The sequence below is a fragment of the Pisolithus orientalis genome (genome assembly GCF_024613125.1).
Source record: "Pisolithus orientalis strain OTSU chromosome Unknown F5J12scaffold_16, whole genome shotgun sequence".
NCBI lineage: Eukaryota > Fungi > Basidiomycota > Agaricomycetes > Boletales > Pisolithaceae > Pisolithus > Pisolithus orientalis.
Genome location: NW_026260797.1, coordinates 614348 through 632836, shown reverse-complemented (window position 1 = coordinate 632836; position 18489 = coordinate 614348). Strand labels below are relative to the sequence as shown.

The 18489-nt window shown below is 50.5% G+C and overlaps 10 protein-coding genes across 10 annotated transcripts; 7 read left to right on the top strand and 3 right to left on the bottom strand.

Moving 5' to 3' along the window:
* Nucleotides 1-92: 92 nt before the first annotated feature.
* On the bottom strand, nt 93-749 carry F5J12DRAFT_905955 (P-loop containing nucleoside triphosphate hydrolase protein; the record flags this gene model as incomplete). Its single annotated transcript, XM_051748726.1, has 3 exons — nt 93-306; nt 357-502; nt 552-749. The coding sequence occupies 3 exons, from the start codon at nt 747-749 to the stop codon at nt 93-95; spliced, it is 558 nt and encodes a 185-aa protein (XP_051599523.1).
* Nucleotides 750-1034: 285 nt separating this feature from the next.
* Nucleotides 1035-1993, top strand: F5J12DRAFT_905954 (DNA-directed RNA polymerase III subunit Rpc5; the record flags this gene model as incomplete). Its single annotated transcript, XM_051748725.1, has 3 exons — nt 1035-1425; nt 1478-1827; nt 1886-1993. The coding sequence occupies 3 exons, from the start codon at nt 1035-1037 to the stop codon at nt 1991-1993; spliced, it is 849 nt and encodes a 282-aa protein (XP_051599522.1).
* Nucleotides 1994-2715: 722 nt separating this feature from the next.
* Nucleotides 2716-5230, top strand: F5J12DRAFT_131112 (uncharacterized protein). The gene is made up of 11 exons (XM_051738078.1): nt 2716-2731; nt 2782-3122; nt 3181-3438; nt 3511-3627; nt 3682-3892; nt 3945-4058; nt 4106-4124; nt 4170-4486; nt 4539-4739; nt 4789-4913; nt 4968-5230. The coding sequence occupies exons 2-11, from the start codon at nt 3030-3032 to the stop codon at nt 5130-5132; spliced, it is 1620 nt and encodes a 539-aa protein (XP_051599521.1). The 5' UTR covers nt 2716-2731; nt 2782-3029; the 3' UTR covers nt 5133-5230.
* Nucleotides 5231-5308: 78 nt separating this feature from the next.
* On the top strand, nt 5309-6788 carry F5J12DRAFT_941627 (uncharacterized protein; the record flags this gene model as incomplete). The annotated part of the gene is made up of 6 exons (XM_051749695.1): nt 5309-5500; nt 5560-5671; nt 5724-5819; nt 5877-5936; nt 5995-6220; nt 6281-6788. 6 exons carry the CDS (start codon nt 5309-5311, stop codon nt 6345-6347), a joined length of 753 nt encoding a protein of 250 aa, XP_051599520.1. The 3' UTR covers nt 6348-6788.
* Nucleotides 6789-7158: 370 nt separating this feature from the next.
* Nucleotides 7159-8516, bottom strand: F5J12DRAFT_893304 (NADH-cytochrome b5 reductase; the record flags this gene model as incomplete). Its single annotated transcript, XM_051747642.1, has 7 exons — nt 7159-7173; nt 7230-7290; nt 7338-7365; nt 7425-7839; nt 7955-8048; nt 8105-8186; nt 8249-8516. The coding sequence occupies 7 exons, from the start codon at nt 8514-8516 to the stop codon at nt 7159-7161; spliced, it is 963 nt and encodes a 320-aa protein (XP_051599519.1).
* A 511-nt stretch (nt 8517-9027) lies between these two features.
* Nucleotides 9028-11148, top strand: F5J12DRAFT_905951 (uncharacterized protein; the record flags this gene model as incomplete). The annotated part of the gene is made up of 5 exons (XM_051748724.1): nt 9028-9794; nt 9844-10011; nt 10063-10093; nt 10143-10269; nt 10298-11148. 5 exons carry the CDS (start codon nt 9028-9030, stop codon nt 11146-11148), a joined length of 1944 nt encoding a protein of 647 aa, XP_051599518.1.
* A 216-nt stretch (nt 11149-11364) lies between these two features.
* Nucleotides 11365-12779, bottom strand: F5J12DRAFT_835537 (uncharacterized protein). The gene is made up of 9 exons (XM_051745917.1): nt 12611-12779; nt 12349-12450; nt 12247-12294; nt 12150-12194; nt 12048-12092; nt 11930-11965; nt 11716-11786; nt 11600-11665; nt 11365-11555 (listed from the first exon to the last, which is right to left on the bottom strand). Exons 1-9 carry the CDS (start codon nt 12734-12736, stop codon nt 11444-11446), a joined length of 651 nt encoding a protein of 216 aa, XP_051599517.1. The 5' UTR covers nt 12737-12779; the 3' UTR covers nt 11365-11443.
* On the top strand, nt 12780-14474 carry F5J12DRAFT_835530 (uncharacterized protein). The gene is made up of 4 exons (XM_051745916.1): nt 12780-13243; nt 13308-13464; nt 13514-13828; nt 13854-14474. The coding sequence occupies exons 1-4, from the start codon at nt 12829-12831 to the stop codon at nt 14386-14388; spliced, it is 1422 nt and encodes a 473-aa protein (XP_051599516.1). The 5' UTR covers nt 12780-12828; the 3' UTR covers nt 14389-14474.
* A 55-nt stretch (nt 14475-14529) lies between these two features.
* On the top strand, nt 14530-16792 carry F5J12DRAFT_130879 (RNI-like protein). The gene is made up of 6 exons (XM_051738077.1): nt 14530-14973; nt 15027-15214; nt 15261-15426; nt 15494-16012; nt 16071-16424; nt 16475-16792. Exons 1-6 carry the CDS (start codon nt 14632-14634, stop codon nt 16502-16504), a joined length of 1599 nt encoding a protein of 532 aa, XP_051599515.1. The 5' UTR covers nt 14530-14631; the 3' UTR covers nt 16505-16792.
* On the top strand, nt 16675-18451 carry F5J12DRAFT_835521 (uncharacterized protein). Its single transcript, XM_051745915.1, has one exon. It carries the CDS (start codon nt 17129-17131, stop codon nt 18284-18286), a length of 1158 nt encoding a protein of 385 aa, XP_051599514.1. The 5' UTR covers nt 16675-17128; the 3' UTR covers nt 18287-18451.
* Nucleotides 18452-18489: the final 38 nt, after the last annotated feature.

Sequence of the window (18489 nt, the reverse complement as noted above, 5' to 3'; positions counted from 1 at the left end):
TAGCGACGATAACCACTGGGAATTCGGGTCAAATACTCGCATTTGGGCCGAAGGAATACTAGAATGGCCTTGTGCATGCGTCCCGACGCGACCTAGCTTTGGGTCCCGTTGTGTTGCTTGGCGTTATTGTCAAGCCAATTGCTAATCCATTCCACCATCCGCGAGACATTCTCTTGAAGATCTTCCATAGATTCACTTGTGAGTTCCACGACAATCTCTGACTGATAAGATTCTCTGGCCTCGTCGGATACGACACCCATAATCTCTGCTTCGTTATTTTCTTGGATTTTTTTCAACGGATAATCTCTAACAAACATGAGACAGACTGGTCAACGAGGATGAATGACAAAACATGCCGCTTTTCTAGTCTTTCCCAGACGAGAGTATGTTTACAACGGAGCACGATAACGAGGTCGATCCACCGTTCTGGGAATATGTCGCAAGTGTGCCAATCGAGAATTAATCCGCCTCGATCGGCGAGCGGTTCTAACTCGTCAAGGAGCTGCGGAAATGTGTCAACAAAAATGTCGATGGCATCATGTTAGACTTGCTTTGTCTTCGTCCACGGTATATGATTGCCATTCTTCGTCAAAGCTTTCATGCAATCCTCGGTCCTTCACCATTTCCCCGACATTGATGTGCTTCAGGGGGATCGGTGATTCCTGTGCAAGCAATTGTGCATGCGTCGATTTACCCGTTCCCGGCGTTCCAGTGATAATAATGTTGGGGTAAGAGCGACTGGCAGCCATCGTGTTGATGCAGTGTTTGGAATGAAAAGTAATAATGGGAACTGGTGAATTTTATTCGAGAGAGCCCAAGTCCAGGATCTTCCTATGTACGCGATAACGGGAAGTCCACATCATGAATCCTAGCAGACGTCAACAGAGTCAGATCACAACCCACATCAGAATGCAATGTACAGTAGTAACGCGCGTAGCTATCGAAACTGACTGGGTACCGCAATGCACACAGCGTATGTGCTAGAGATAAGATTCCCACGGGGTGCATTTTCTTCGATCTCGAAGGTTTCCATCATGGAGGAGGACGAGATTGTTAGCGTCTTCCCTATTCACTACTCGGACATTTTGAGTCCGGATGTACACGTTCACCAGTTTCCGCTACTTACTCGACCGCTGCAGACACCGCCGTCTGCAGCTCTCAGCGGAAAACGGATCCGCGCACGTATCAAGCCTATGGCCCGCAAACTAGAGATCCACGTTCCGGTAGATACGCGACCGGAGATTTGGAATCAAGATAAGAGCAAGCAGTTTGGAGTTGCGCGCACTGAGGACGACAGGGAGAAGAATCAAGACAGCAGTAGCACTAAACAGAGGGAAGGGGAGGAACCACGACTAACCGAAGTTCGACTGCAAAGTGAACAAATACCCCAGCAGGAGGTGTACATGCTAGGAGTCATTCATAATGGTAGGGCTGTGTGATCGTATTGCTCTTCTTTATTGCTTATCCCGTTTCTTAGATCGCTTGCACCTTGTTCCGGTCAGCGAAACCCACCAGTTTCGCCCAACGTTAACGTACTTAGATCTCACCTCACGTAAGAGTGGGCGGTCAAGAAGGGGGGCTGGCTCGGATTCGGATTCAGATGACTACCCTCCGGATCCAGATGAGCCGGCGCCTGTAGTGACAGCCCCGAAGAAAGAGAAGAAGCTTGCTGAGGGAAAGGAAGTGCAGGTGTCGGCCCGTAAATTAGTCGAGGACAGGAACAGCAATATGCAAGGTGGAATGTCTGCTATCCGACGTGAGATGTTGCTGGCAATTCGGGCCGTGGAGGACGAGCCGTGGCAGGCTGTCGAATTCTGCGATGGAGAGGTGCGTGTATGGTTGGCGAGTGCTCATGCGTATCTAATTTTTTTTTTCTCTCACATAGACAGAGGAGTCGAACCAGGTGTTCCAGTCTATATTTTCAGACAACGAGGAGCGACTGGAGTGTAAGACGAGCATTACTACTTTGTTGAAATCAATTCGGGGCTTGTGATGTGGTGAATGTATGCGCCAAAATAAGGAGCATATAAGCTCTGATCAAGCCAACCTGACCAGCAAGATCCGGCATGTCCGACAGCGACACGGAATCCGAGCCAGAGCCATCCCTCACTGATACCTTCAGCTTTTCTACTGTATTTGCCCAGGCGTGTGGTTCGAAACCTTGTCAGGCCAATGTCGCTCCTAAATCTGTAAATTGGGCCACGAGCACACTGGCAACACTCGACTTTGGCGTGCTACGAGAGGCATGTTTTAGCATAACTACTTCTAGCAATTCCCTCAATGGTTTTTAGGATGATTCTTTGCATGGGGTCGTTCAAGAATGCGTCACCGCCATAGTGCGCTTCATAGATATGCTCCTGTTGCCGCAGTCAACTCTCTCAGATCAAGACCGGACCATGGCCCTCAAGGATATATCGTGCTTGTGTAGGTGTCACAGTCTCGTTTGTTAGCCGCTTCCGCTTCCTGCTAAAGTATGCAGTGCCTCCCTCTTTCCTCAACCTTTTATTTCAGTACCGTCGGCTCTTTCGTACCATAGCTGCCAAAGACCTGAGGCTGGGGTTTGCAGCTCCCACCACAGTTTGCTGGGTCGATATTATCCTGACAAAGTTGGGAGACCTTTCTGCACTGGTTGCAACGGACTTCCGCGTGTTCTCTTCGGAAGAAACCCTCGCCAACGTCCTTGTGGTTCGTCAACGGGAAGGCAGACTGAAAGCTGCTATGCAGCTGGCTGGTATCTCGACTGCTTCACGCATGTAGTTTTTTTTCTGATACAACAGCAAGATAATTGGGATCTGGTGCCGTCCCTACTTACATCTGATCGCACGTCGCCCGCGGCAAAACGGTTGGCGGTACAACTGTTGTTCGGATCGTACGTGCTCTATCCTCGCATCTCTGGGACGAGCGTGGGCCGTGATTTCTTGTAAGTGGTGGAAATGAAAAATTTTCATTCACGAAATTGGAAGTGCAAATGAAGCCCGCAATCACTGCCCACTGCGTTGACGGAACATATCTTGTCCATCGACCGCCAAATGCTCGAACCGATGGCAGTCGCTGGTCAAGGCTATCAGTCCCTTGTCGAGCAAGAGCGCCTCGTACATGCCATGGTTCTTACTTTACTCGCCGTGAGTCCGATATTACCACCTTCTAGGTGACCATCACTCGCCTCTCATTCCCATACAGGTTACGAGCATGTCCTTGCGAACAGATACTGAAACGCACTCCGTAACACCTTTCCGCCCTCAAACCAACAGCGCGATTATCTGCTTACTGAACTTCGTCATGGACAAGGATGAGTTCACACTCCCTACAATTTTCTGTCCCTTGGAAGAGTTGAATGCCGCCTCAAGCATGCTCGTCCGTTTTGGGGCGGTTCCTTTATGGTGCTTAGGTGTTTGGGAAGAATGCCAAAGTCCTCGCGCAGACATATTCATTCATCTCGTGTGTCTTCTCTTTTTCTTTTTCTTTTCTTTTCTTTTTTTTTAAAAAAAAAAGTCTGACTGCGTAAGCAAGGCGACGACTTATCTACGCCATCATGTGGAGGAGTCAAACGTATTTGGAACCATTTTGTCCAGCCAGGGTAGCGGGTCCCACAGCCATTACCAACATGCTGTGATGACAGTTCTGGTGGTGAGGCTCCAAGTGGGCGTGCCCTCCAGGGGATGTTAATTGTTCCTGGCATAGGAACTACTCACAAGGTGTACTATCATGCTTTCTGCAAGCTCGTCTCCTGCGGGTTCACTACCGCTAGTGATGGATGTTCTTCGTGAAACATGTCTCCTCGCGAGACAATCCATCGTCACTGGCAACTGTGGTGCACATCATTCAATTGGTTACTGCAAGGCCCTATTGGTCCTTGCTTTACAGTTGTGTCGAATGGAACAAGGCAGTGTAGGTGAGTAGTAAAAAGAACCTCAAAGCAACCCAGCTGATCTGATACCCCAAAGTCAATAATCTCGTTATTCAGAGCCTGTCCTTTATGCATGCTTCTTGCGTTTGCGAGGTGTGGAAACTCATTCGCGGCGACTCCAGTATACCTTTCCAGACTATCATCGATGAAGGTATGCCTTATCACTTTGGGTCGACATAAGTGCTTACTGTCCATTAGCTAATGCGGCAGTGGGTGTGTGAGTAGAATCTTACCAATACTACGGCCATGCAAATTGTTATAGATCTCTGACCCAGATACCCGTTGAGCAAAACCGACTGCTTCAGGTGCAACAGCTGATGCAGTTTCTTTCGATCATCATCTCAAAAGATGTCGATGCTCTCGACGACCAATCCTCCGTTCGTGTTGCCGAGAGTGTCGGCAAGTTCTTACTCGACACCTCGTCAGGGGAGACGACGCTCCTTCATGAAACGTTTTTGACCTTTGCAACAATCATCCGTCAACGCTGTCCCGGCTACAACAACAGCCAATCGTCTCAAGTCTTGGACGTGGAGATGATGAGGCACATAAGTTCAGAGACAAGAAGTCTGGTCGTTGCTTGTAAGCACCGATGACGGTAGAGTGGTCGCCGTGAAACACTGACCCAACTCAGCGGCGGTCTCCGCCTATATCATGTCTGCACCATTACTTGAGCCGTGCTGGTACCTGGGCACATGGGAGTACCTATCCGACACCTTGATGCTGATGAAAGCACATCCCTACCAATCCGAGGATGAACCATTGGCTCTCGCTGTCGGTCCTACGATATGTGATGCCCTTTTATTTCTGGTGAATCATATTGATAATGATACTAGTGAGCGGGCTGTTGGTGTAGATTGTAATATTCGTTGACGACTTCTCAGAAAGTTATGTAAGAGCAAGCCCGAAGACCGTAACGTTGTGCGAGACACTAGAGCACTTGGCAACCTCTGAGTCCGGCGAACTATCGAGACATAGAATGTCACAAAGTGCGAACACCCTACTGACAGTGAGTTTGCAATCTTCTGTGTGCTGGATTATTCTTCCTTATCCGATACATAAGCTCCTCAGCAACGTGGAACTGCAAGAAACACATGACCCAGCGGTGAAGACGCAATCGAATTTAAACTACCAAGCAGTTCTTTGTGAATATCGGGATGCCATGCGGTTGATCCTCGTTCTCAGAACTGCGAGCGAACAGTCGTCCCTTTCTGCAACCAGACCGTGACTCAAAAATGAGATATACAAGGGCTTGTTATAACCAGTCAATGATTGCATGGAGGTGCATGATGTCAAAGCCGTATAGGTAGCTTGGGTAGACCTTGGTAATGAAACAAGCCTATTAGAATTGGAGTCACTCCGCATGGCATTCTTTAGTTATGTAAGATTCATCGTGTTATTTTGATGCGGACGCTGTCGCCCCGCGCGCTGTTCTGGATCTCGGAGGCAAGCTATGTTGCTTTGGCACTCATCACGGGATGTTTCTTTGCAGGTTCCCTCGCTTCCTTACTCTCACAGGCAGTCAGGACCGCACCGACTAGGTCGTGGAGGAATAACTGGAACGCAGTTTGCATAGCCGCCACCTATCTCTTAGTGGTTAGTATTATTCTCCTCTTTTCCCCCAAGACTAAGTCGAATGTCTCTGCGCTGTCCAGTTCCTGGTCTCCATAACATTGTGTGTAAGGCGTCGAGTGGCGGTCAGGAGAAGGCTGCAGCGGATATCGAAGGTCTACACTACAGTTAACCGGACCCAAGCCCCCAAGGCGAGTTTGTCGTGACGTAGGTGCTGAGGAGTCGCATTCATGCCTGCAGTAGCAAGTCCGCGAGTACATTTCCCAAGAGTTTTCTCGGGCTTGCCTAGTGTCGTACGAGTGTCAACCTCGACATATCATTCACCCGGGCTGGGGTAGACCAGGTAAGTATTGATGTTGTTCTCTTGCTCGCCGTGAGCTCATCACCAGTGGGGTTTCAGGTACCGAGTACTCTGGAATTCGCTTCCGGCGTGCATTGCTGGATACCATCGCTGACATTGGTGTGTCTCCTGAGCTGCCGTTGCGTTGGGATCGGGGGAATCTCACCGTTCACTGAAGATGCCAAGGCACACTTGGTTATTCCCAGCCATCCACGACTGAAACCTCATGCTCGCATGCTGCACCATTTTCGATTCATCCTTCTCTTATTACCAAAAGACGGGGATGGATTCACATCCCTTCATTACTATGACTCCGCAATACAGCTGGCGCGGACGTCCCATAGGGAGCCCACTGAAGAAGAATTCCTGATCGGTATGCTAGCCGCAAACGAAATAGGAAAAATGTAGGCATTGTCCGCTTATCGTTCTCATTGTCTTACGAGAGCTTCCCACACCTTCGTTAGATTAAATGAGTGTCGAGTCGAGATGCTGGAGGATTCAAGCGTTCGGCTGACTTCTCCAATGGCCTGATCATTGGATTGGTGAGGCATGAAACCATCGTACAGTATTGTAATATGCGATGTGTTCTTAACTAATAAGTTTCTCTCCCACTTACTCTATTATTCTAACATGTGGAATACCTTGGGGGGGGCTGACACGTCGGGGTCTGTATTAGCCTCGAAGGCATACACGTTCTTCAGTACTGTAGATAACAGAAGGCCCGCGCCTAATATGCATCGGACGAGGTGCAGCACCATGAACGGGGGTTCACTACCTTTGCGGTAGTGAACGAACACACCTTGACTCGCCATCCGTTTCAAGTCAGCTCGTTGCTAGTGCCACAGCAATTGCTTGATGAGAGACAGGGTGGCATTCAACAAGATACGTTCGCGAAGACGCAGCATCTGCCTGAAGGCGTGCCTCCGATTTGTTATTAGGGCGACACGGCGCAACCTTATGGCAAGAGGCATGTGGGATATCCAAATATCATAGTACATATCCTGTGCGGGGATTGACATTCCTGGGCTTGTTCCAACGAGACAAGGCGTACTTTGATCTATGCTGAGCGAAGCTTTCCAGATCAGCCAGATCTCTGTTGGCAGATGGTAGTGCAATTTGAAATGAGATCAAACCAATGCAGTTCCTGGCCAGTGACTAGTGGCTGACGAGTTGATGGCGCAGTCTTGACACTAGTGATGCTGTCCATTTACCGTGCCTCATAACGTGATCTCTATTTGCATGGTCTGCAGCATCAAGAGAGCAAGTCAAGACGAACAAATTTCTATTGGTCATCTCGGGTCTATTTCATCGAAGTTCTAATCCAACAATCAGCCGTCCGATGTTAGAACACAAAGACCTGGGCAAATGTCCGTCAGTGCGAGTGCATTGCAACAAAAAAAATGGTGCGGCAACCTGATCTTCGAGTTTGCTGACGGTGCGGGGTGCAGTGTAGTTCAATTCAGCAAGGTGCTTCCTGTGTGGAATGAACAATGTAATATGTTTTAAGTACATCAAACGCACTTCATCGCTGTCATCATTGGTGGAGGACCTGGTAGGGATTTATGACATTCGTAGATAGGCTCAATCTACGGCTCAGAGAAAACTTACCACACATGAGAAGCTTGATGTCCTCGGCGGTGGGGGGCAAGTATTTTTCAATCTGTTCTTTCGTGACGAAGCCGACGCCTCCGGTCCACCCTTCTGGCGGATTGTTGAGGACGTAGTATACCGAGAACCGATCGGGATGCGCAATAACGAGGTCATCGAGTTCTTTCTTGAGAAGAATGTCCTCAGCGTTAACATTGGCGTAGATAAGACTCAAGCGAGTCCTGTCTGCAGGGTTCTTCAATGCCGCGCGGATGATTTGCAGCATGGGTGTGATGCCAGTACCACCGGCAATCATGCCAATCTCGCGCGCCAGGGTCGGGATATACTTGAAAAAGCCCTTGGGACCACGGATTCGTGCCTTGTCGCCAATTTTAAGGAGAGACACATGGCGGGAGATGTTGCCCTTCTCGTAGGTCTGGGCAATACGTTCGGCGTTGGTAAACGATAAAGAGGCAAATCCCACTTGCCTTGATCAAAAGGTCAAAATGGCCTAGGTCGTCGTCGCTGCTGGTGGGGGTATAGCTGCGTACGATTTCCTTGCCATTAATTTCCGCAGAAATGGATATGTGCTGCCCAATGGGTAAACCAAGGACGTCTTCGGGGCGAGGGAGGGCGAAGCGGTAACTAAGTGTCCACGTCAGTCATTACACGCAGAAGAAGTGGGAAGATGCGGCAGCTACACGGCGGTATTCGGCGACACGATAATTTTCTCCTTCAAAGTGAATTCTTGCCAAACTTTGGGGTCAAGAACTGGCTTTCGTTCTATGAAGTCAGCAGGTGGCGTCAATGAAGGGGGTGGAAGGGTGAAATGGTGATGAACGCACTCGGCGACGCAAATTTGAGGTAGATGAAAGCGCTGCTAGCAAGAGCGAGTGCCAAAGCCACAAAGTGGGTGTATCCGGTTGTGGTGGAGGAGAACGCCATGTTGCTGCCTGCCGGGGTGGTGTGACCTTTTGGCTCAAGACCGATGAGAATCAATCTGGAGGTGTCGTAGCCCGCTTCTTCGAGCCTGGCGTTGAGAAAGCGCGAGCCTACGAAGAGGGTCGTGAAGGTGAGGAAGAACGAGCCAATGAAGAGTGCGTGGTTGTTCATGTCGAAGCGCGCCTTAGGCGAGCATTACGAAACAAGCGCCCAACATTTGATGCTACATATACATTGCTTATCGCACGGAGTGTCCAATGTCCGGCGTGACCATCCTCATGGACACTGCGGTCCCAGCCCCAGGCCATTTCCGCTCAGCTTGTTCAGATCAACAACGTGTCGGACCGCTGGACTTCAACGAGGCAGCCTCATCCGACAGCCAGCGCACCGCCTGTGTTGTCGTCGCCATGGCGTGAAACAAACACACACAAACACGCCCCCCGTCGTCGTCGCAGGGGCCCCACCGGCAACACATAAGTACAGATTCGAACCATCATCCTGCATTGTCGAGGGCAACCCTCTTCTGTATACCTCTTTTCCTTTCTTCTTTCCCTTATTTTTTCTTCTTCGGTTATTTCTCTGTTATATTCTTCGTTCGAGTGTGCAAAGAGCCAGGATTGGCTTGTCTGTTTTATCGATTGAAATTCACGCTGGACGTGGAGTGTTCATATATCTCGTTATCATGCCTTCGACAAGTCAGGATGAGGCCCAGGTCCCAGTGCCACGCAAAAGATGTCCTCCCACAGCCCTCCGCATTAACACTCCTCAGCATAACCCCCTTATAGTGCTTTCCACAGACGACACCTCTTCCCACTCAACCCTGTCCTCCCCAACCTCTGAGCATCTCAAGTGTCCCCTCCAGAAACCTCGCTCTTCTAGAAACATGAAAAAACTATCTATAAACCTGCCTTCCGCAGATTCGTCCACGAATTCACTCCTCTCACCTCCCCAAAGTGCCCTCGACCTCCACCCCTTTCCCACTCCAGCTCTCCGGCGTCCTTCCATCTTGTCCCTCCCTAATACTACCGTCGCCCCTGCCCTTCATAGAAAAGACGAAGACGGTTCTCCGACCGTGCCCTATCTCGATGGCCCAATTCAGGTCCTTCCTGGCATATGGCTCGGTTCCGAAGACAACGCCCGTGATTGGCCGGCCCTCATCCAGCGCCGTATCAAGGCCATCCTCAACGTCGCCAAGGAAGTCAATTCTCCCTTCGACGCATCCCATCCTCAACCCCTTCGCCAGTCAGCCTCCACTCCAAACCTCAGTGCTAGAGCAAGAGAACCAGAGTCGACCTATTATCCACCTCACTCACCCACAGGTCGTCCGGGAATCCATTACCTCAAACTGCAGTGGTCTCATGGCGAAAGGCATCTCGTCAGTGAAGGCTTCCCCGCTGCCATGGCTTTCGTAGATGCCGCTCTTGCTCGCAATGAGGGCGTTCTCATACAGTGGGTAAAGTGTTCAGTCCGTGTCTCCTTCTCTCATGTCCGATTCTAGTTGTCAATGTGGAGTCTCTCGCTCAGCCACCCTGATGATCGCTATTGTCATGCGCGCTGCTGCAACACGTTGCTCTTTTGTTCCCCCAGAAGTATGGGAACTCAGGGGCATGCAAGCAGCTTACTCTTTTGTGAAAGAGAAGAGTAAGCATGTGGGTCCCAACATGTCGTAAGTATGCGTGCCCCTGCAACCTGTCTTTAATTAATCCTCGCTCCACAGCCTCATTTACCAACTGCTCGATTATGAGAAGGTTTTACAAGGTGGGAATGCTTCCCCTACCCGATCAGACAAATACTCAGTCGACGTCCGACGAGGAGAAAGAATGGGGACGCCGCCGCGATGCATTCGCAGCCGAGGGCTACGAAGATCGGGATAACGATGCCATTCAACAGGAGGCCAAGGATCTCGACCGTGCGATGGAAGAACGTATCATTGCACGCTAGGCCGTCAGCAGCTTCGACGCGTTCCGAAATTGGTTTGAGTTCTACCCAAAAAAGCCTAAACGAGCGAAAGCGAGCAGGATCTGTCGCAAGCATTCGCACTAGTTGCGGGAGTGTACTCAGCGAGAACTTGGTAGAAGCTGACGAAGAGGCCGAACTGTTGGGCGTCGGCGGTGGCTTTGACGACACAACGGAGCCGAGGCGGAGTCCATCTTTGTCGAGTGAATCTCCTGGTTCTCCGAGCGAGTCCGATTCTCGACTTCCTCTAACATTCAACAATTTCCCAGCTCGCCCATTACCTGTCCGTAGACATCTGATGTCTGCACCGTCGGCATCTCCCACAAAGCTCACATTCCACGTTACGCGGCAATCTGTAGTCCGAGCGTCAGCCAACATTGCTCCAAGCAGAGCAAGGCGCCGGCCACTCACCCTTGGAGTATTACCCCCGGTTCCTCCCTCCCCGGTTACTCCAGTCCTTGCGCCCGTCGGAGATCCGCCATCTCGGCCTCGCCGGAAACGAAGTTCTCGAAAACATGTGCCACCTTCGCTCAAGCTTCCGGATACCTCTAATCAGGTAACTTTCCCTTCTAAAACAACCCCTCGAACCTTGTTATCTGCGACACAAACTCTCTTCGTTTTTCCTCCATCGCCCACCGTCACCACAGCGACGCGTACGCCAGCTACCATGACTGTTACGTCTAGCGTGCAACCCAACGCGTACCCCTTCCCGTCGCAGGTCACACCGCGTGTGGCAATGGCCTCCTCCAGAGGTCGTACGATATCGTTCATCGGAGTTGGCTCGTCCGCGGCCCCTACCACGGCGCACTCACGCGTCGATGCCAGAGGCTGGGTAGGGTTGGAATAGGCTCGAACAATATAGCAAAGTGGACGACCGCGGCCACCATTGTATGCACACTAGTCTTCGTGCTCCTATGCCATGTCCATGTTCCAGACTTGTTATTCACTCGCGATTTTGTTGCATCTCGTTGCACATTTGCATTTGTGTAAAATTAGTACCTGCACTTTGCTATGGTTACCTATGTCACGTCGGCTTCGATTCACAGGACGCAAAGATAGTGTGAGGTCTGTTGGAGCAACTACTTGCAATTCTGGGTAATGAACATACTCGTCTTTGAAGATGGAAGCTAGCATGTGGCCATCTATCCAAAAATCTTGCCGATGCTATTCCTAACAACACCGGACATGATCTGCCCACCGATACCCACATTCCAGGCTGAACTAGCAATGCCCCGCTGTTTGGCATCTCTATCACTACAGATTGTGAGTAAAAGCTTGATACCCATTATTTCACTTACGCATAGGTAAAACCTACTGCATTCGTGATATTAAACACTAGCGCAAGTACCACGATCGGTATGAAGCTACACAATGTGAATGATCACGGCGTATTGATCGTACGCAGGAAACTTACGAAAGATTGAATCTCACGATAGATATCACGAATAGCAGCAGCCAGCACACAGGGAAGACGTAAATGGCGATCTAAAGCACGTTGCGAACGCATGGGGTGACAATTCAATGGGCGTTGATTTTAGCATTGTAATCACCCACCCAAAACATCCTAGATGGGAAACGAGTGTCAGGCTCCAGATCGGAATGCGTGTTCTTTGTGAGGAATGGAACACCTGCCTTGAATCAACGGGGTTTGCGGGACGGGACGGCTGCATGGGGTGGAAGAATGGAATGCCAACAAGGCGGTGAATATTCCGAGAACGCCGCGAGAAAGAAAAGGAGAAGACCCACATCTCTGCTTTCAAAGACCCAGTAGCTCTCGCCATCTTCATCAATCTTGAGTTTCATTTGAGATTATATGAAAGGCCTGGAATGCCAATGTCCAGAGCATACCTGATTCCAGAACCGCAGCCCGACCAGTCTACGGCCGGCAACATTCTTTTAAAAAACATATTGGAATGAAGAACGGTGCGACGATGCTTATACCTACCCTACAATTCCAAAAATCCATTGCAAGGAGCACGACGACTACGACAGTCTGTGGACGTGTAAGTGATGTCCAATAAACTGATGGCATCAGGCCACCACTTACAGAGAGTACGTAGTTATCAGTGAAGAGGCCACAGAGGACGTAGACCGAAATGGCTGATACTCGGAAGAAGTACAGGCAGAGCAGCACCGCTGGGTGTGCAGACTGTGGCGCGTATCAGGGGGGTGAGGGCTACAACGATCCATGGATTATTCTCAGCTTGTTTCAGAATGCCAGAAAGGGCTGGACAGAACGCGTCAGTAACAACGAAATCAGGATGGACGGGCGAGGCTTCGGACCTGATTCCGCGTCGTCATGGTTTAACGCCATCGTTGAGCTGGCAGCGAGATTCCTGCCTCTGTTGAGGAGCAGCATTTGGCTTGTGCACGTTCTCTGCGGACGGGTCGTCCGGTTCAATGGTCTGTAGCAGTGGTACTGCCTGAGTGCTCATATCGTGCAGGAGAAAGAGTCGTTGGACATGTCACGTGGATGGGTCTCAGCAAGAAGTTCAAGCACCAACACCCCGTGGATGATACATGACGCATGATGAGTGCACCACCTCCTGATCAGCAGGATGAAGGGTGCCCGCTGCTACCCCAACGTTCACTACGGAGACGACGGCCTGCTGTATTTCCTGCCGTCGGCCGCTTGAGGGATGCCGTTGCTGCAAATCGCGATATCCTGGAGTTCGACGTCCATCCCGACGAACGGATGGCCTTCCTGACACTCGTGCACATACACCTGTACCGATCTTGCTTTCCCCCGACAGATAGATCTAAGGACCTCACATCCCTTTGGACCTCAGCGAAGGACATTGCATCCTTGGCAAATGACACTGAGAATCGGCTACTTGTCCTATGGTCGGAGTACCTGGACACGAATCCATCACTTCAAGAAATTCAATCTGTTTTGTGGTCCGAGTTCCCCTCGCAGCCTGAATCTGTGCAGATCCTGAGAGGTGAGCAGGGCTATGCTATCAGGTAACAACCCTTGTGTTTGTTCTGAGCACTACGCATTTCAAGTGGTGGATTCCTTCCTCGCCGACCATGTACCACCAGCGTTCTTGACTCAACCTATCATTCAAGCCACTATGATGGCTACCTGGAGAATGGGCCTGCGTTGCAGCGATGACTCGAGGCATCACGGTTGGCAACGCTTCGATACTCTGACCTCACCCAGGTGAGGCTATTCACTCATATGGGTGCCAGCCATCTCACGAAAGTAAAAGGGCAATTCATTTTCTTCATCTCTTAGGTCACCTTATCTTCGTTGGCACTCTAGCCCATTACTTGCTGTACCCCCCCTCATTCATTACGTCTTTCAGCTACCGCTGGTACGGTGCACGCGAAACTTTCATCTTGGTTATCGCAGCTTCCTCCCTCGTTGCCCCTTGGTCAATATATTCGTTATCATATCTCCTAGCCTTTCTTGGCTTCCTCCTCACGCTACCCTCAGCACCTCTCCCCGGAAGCTTGGCATTCAGCCTTCCTGCATATGGCCCTCATGGTCCACGTTGTTTCCCTTCACTTCCCCTATCCACCCGGTATCGTCTATCTCCTGTATCCGAGTACCTTCGCTCCACTTTCCACGTTGCTGATACAAGGTACTCTCCGAATCTTGTTACCTACCACTGTATTTATTTTGCCTGCCCTTCTCCTCGCTTCATACCTTGTGTCCGCCTCCCTTGCCGACTCCACATTCCACCCTTCTAACTTAAATCCGGCTCCCATGGACACACGGGCTTCGTTTTCCCTGCTTTTTCTTCTTGTCATTGGGCTATTTCTTTTTGCAAGTTTCATGAGCTTCTCTGCCGCGGAGATGTCCGTTGTTACCATGGGCGAACCTTGGGATCGATATACACCTGCGGTTGGCAAATTAGCTCGGAAACGATTCTACTGTACCGTCGTCCGCTATACCGGACATGTCTTCTTTCCTCCCTTCAATCTCCTACCGCTGCCTTTGATTATTCTAACCTTTGTTCGCTCTATGTTCGGATATCCACAAGCGCCAAGAGTCAAGAAGGTGGAGATAATCATATGGAGGGTGAGTGTAGGGTTACTTGGCGCTGTGGTCGCAAGCATCTGGCTTTGGGGCTCGGTCTAAGCCTCATGTTCTGAAGCACTTGATACACTCCAGAGTATCGCAGTCCGTAACCGTAGAGAATGTAATTGAATTGACGTCATATGATTATGAGGGTCCTGGTATCGATCAAGCCAAATAAGGTGGTGGCAATAGCCTTGCGTGGTTTAGACACGAGACGGTAACTCAATCCTAATCACCACCCTCCATCGCAGGCTCTGGACAGTGCAACATAACCGCAGGCCATAAGGACTGCCATGGTATGCCATGTCAAGGAATAAATCACGCTCACGCACGGCCCTTCCCAAAGGGCGTCAGGCTTTTGGAGCAACAACTGAGGATGACCTTCTGACAGGAGAGCCAAGGCAGATACCGTCTGCTTCTGCACTGTCCGTTCGTACTCTGACCTCAGGTGGACCTATTTCAACGTTGACAACATTGGCTGCCCGTTGTTTTGTGGAAAACATCCAAGTGCTATCATCAAATGAACGGCTTTGGCGGTACGTCAGAGTGTGGTTAAAGCGCCTGCCAGACGTTATGGTACCAAAACTATTCAATATGCTGCAACGGTTTTGTCCAAACCTCCTCTCGCATGGTTTCATCGCGTTGGTACGCACATGGTTATTTTGACGCATAAATTCGTCTGAGGCGTGGTTGGGCAGTATTTTCTCCGTGGCCCTTCACTCGTACTATCCAGTGCCCTGCCAGGTGTGCTAAAGCAGACTATCGTCTCTGTCGCGAGGAACGACTCCCTTCGCGAGCTCCACTTGATTGGATTTGACAAGTACTCGGACTCGCTCTTTGCATCATTGGTGTCTCACCTGCCGCAATTGCGCGTTCTCGTGCTTCGGTGAGGTGCAACGACCAAGTACAAAGGCTGGCTGACACTGGTCCAGCGGGTGTACCCAAGTTAGTGTAAAGACCGCAGAGGCTGCGGCTTCATGTCATTTCCTGACTAAAGTCAACTTCAACTATACTGGGGTCACTCCAGCATCCCTTGGCAGTATTCTCAATTCCTGCACGTCGTTGCAAGTCATAAAAGTAGCCGGAATATCTAGTTGGGTAAGTACTGGTTTTCATTGTCGGAGTGGAGTGTATTGCGGTGACTCAAGATGGCACCCTCTCGCAGTCAGACGCAACATTTGCGAAGTTGTTCGATCGTCTTTCGGAGACGAACACCGTCTTCGCAAATCTACAAAATCTGAAGTTGAGGCAACTTTCGCTGTCCGATGTATCTATACAGCCCTTTTTGGCTCGTTGTCCCAACCTGAAGCGCCTAGATGTTTCTTTCACACACATTCGCCGCTCGCCATTTGACACAAATTCCATTCCCGCATTGGAGAAGCTGACCTTCACCTCTACAAATGTGCCGCCCACGGATGTCATAGCTTTGATCGCGGGATTGCCTCATCTACAAACACTCGCTTTGGGAGCCCTTGGTGGTGGTGGACAAGGTTCATTTGTTTCCGTGGGGAACCCCTCCGCAATGAGCATGACCGACGAGTCACTGGCGTTCCTCACAGATAAACTTGTAACGCTCAGGGACCTAGAAAGAGTCAGTCTCGTGGGCAATTCGAAGTTGGGAGTGACATTCAGAGGGAACGGAGCGCTCACAGAATTCGTTCAGAAAGTGGGAAGGAGACTCAAGGTAACGAACTCCACCCGCTCGCCTAAGTTTATCCTTCATCTGAAACATATTGGGATAGCAACTAAATTTTTCCGGATTGCAGTATCTGAGATCAAGGGATCTGTGTGGGTTAGTAGCTGAGACGAACGAAGAAGACCCACCGCGATTACGAGAACTCAATTTGAATCACACTGGTGTCGATGACGAGGCAGCGCCATATCTATCAAGTTGCTCTTCGCTTGTTTCCCTTGAACTAGCGGGGACCAAGATAACTAGTCAGCTCCTTGCCTCGCGTGTACACTCTCTGTTGATAAACCTGTGTCCCACAGGTGCTGGGCTCTTTCCTATAATCGATGCATGCCCGAAACTCGAGCAACTTGACCTCACCAGCTGTCGAGGTATCAAGATCGCAGATCGACGCAGATTCTTTGAGGTATATATCCCCATGTGCGTCGATCGTCCTGTCTGAACCATCTGTTCAAGGTTTGGGAACGTGAGTGGAAGGACACGTAGAGCAGCGTGTACACGGGTGACTGGCTTTGCCGTCGCATCACAATTGGCATGGAAAGCCTCGAGGCTGCAAATTTTTCCGCTTTTGGCATACTTTGTCTTCAAACTAAGCGAAGCCTATAGTTTGCGTAGTACTGTGACGTAATGGACCATTGTTATCGTTTGTGAGCTGGGTGTATGTATACAAGCAGCCAGCCTGTCCGCCATCGACAACACGCCTCGTCTGTCCCTCCTCCCTCACTCTCGCTAGTCGTTCGCTAATATCTCTGTCGTTCCTTCAATGTTCCACTTCTCCAAAGATCGTCTTGCTGGTCTCGACAACATCATCCTGAAGATCTCCCTTCCTTCCAAAGTACCGTCAGTAATACCTAATTGCCCCATCAGCCATGAACGCTATCTTGAAGTCGAAAAGACTCCAAGGCGTAAATCCCGGGTAGTGGCCCGGGTCGCCTTGGGAGATAAAACCAATTCGAACAGCGTCGTATGTTGAGTCTTCCAGCAATGCCTTCCGAGATCTGACTTGACGCTGCGTAGCCAACCAATACTACCCCACAAGGGAGACTCGAAGATCCCACCCTACTCGTCGTGCCCTGCTGCAAACTCCCCAAACTTGACAAATCTCTAAGTATGAAGGCCGCTCTCGATGACAACCCTTATCGGCCACTTCCGCCTCTGCCTTCTGCCTCCCCACTACAGTTCCCGTCGTTTCTTGATCTCCCAACGTCCCCTTCCACTCCTTCCATTCAAACGCAGTTCCACGGTCCAGCATCTTCGGCACCCACTGCCGTTCTCTTCCGTGTCCCTCCGACTCCTACATCATCTCGGAAGCGATTAGCGAGGAAGAGCAAGAAGGAGGTAACTATTGGCCCCCATTGGATCCCTGCTTTTCATCACCCAAACAGTCCTTATGTGCCCTGGACGCCATCCGTCCGTGAACGCATTCTTCCGCTGCCATCTCCTACATCCATATCGTCCGCTGTTGAATCTTGCTGTCCTCGGAGTGGTGCTATTGCGCCAGAACCTTGGGCATCATCTACGTTTTCGGACAGGTCCAAAGAAGTTCCCAGGACCACCCGGGTTGCCAAATCCTGGATGAACATGAGAAATAACATTAAGAATAGGATCAAGAAAGTTGCTGCGTGTCTAGGAATGGCTAAAAAGCCTACGAAGGAATCGTCCGGGACTCAATACACCATACCCTCTTCCGGCGCCCCAAAGAGCACCCCGATGCCCAAACCTGACTGCTTTGAAGGCGATGACCCACTTTCTCGTGCTTCCTTGGCGTCGTTCCCTTCGTCGGATTCTGTTGCTCTTGCTACCTGGCTGGCGGAGCGATGCGGTGCACCGGCCGGAGTTCCGTGCCGCGACACGCCCCGAGGGATGACAATAGAAGAATACGAATTGATTGGCAGCTGGCTTGACCTTCGTGAAGGCGAACACGAATGGGTTTGTGGCTTCCAAGGGTGTGATATGCATCTGCCAGATGGATCTCCTAACGCGATGTGCGGGCACATGAACGTTTTCCGTGCAGTGATGCCCTTCAACGGTGTTGATCTCTGCAGAACGGTCACACAACCGATTACTTCACTCGCGATACTGTCGGCCGAGTCGTTTGTCGTGCCCTCTCGGTTTTGCTCACTGCCTCGTTTGCCATCTCAGTCGTTTGACATGACTCCGATATCTCGCTATGCAGGAAACACGCATGGGACGACAGACGCAGAGCGCTGTCTGCCAGGGAAGAAGTCACGGGAGTTCAGCATGCCAGGTGGATGGACCTTTTGCTAATTGTAACATTGAGGCCGCTCGGACCTACACGTAGACACATTTTATTATTATCGGAACGCCATCGCATATATTGTATTATTCACTATTTGCAGCAATGTGTAATGTAGTGTATTTGGGTTGTGTGTGTACTACACTGCGTGCAAGACACGGGGCAGAGAACTGAAGACAACGTTGCACGGGAGAACAAAGCGTGTTGCTGTGCC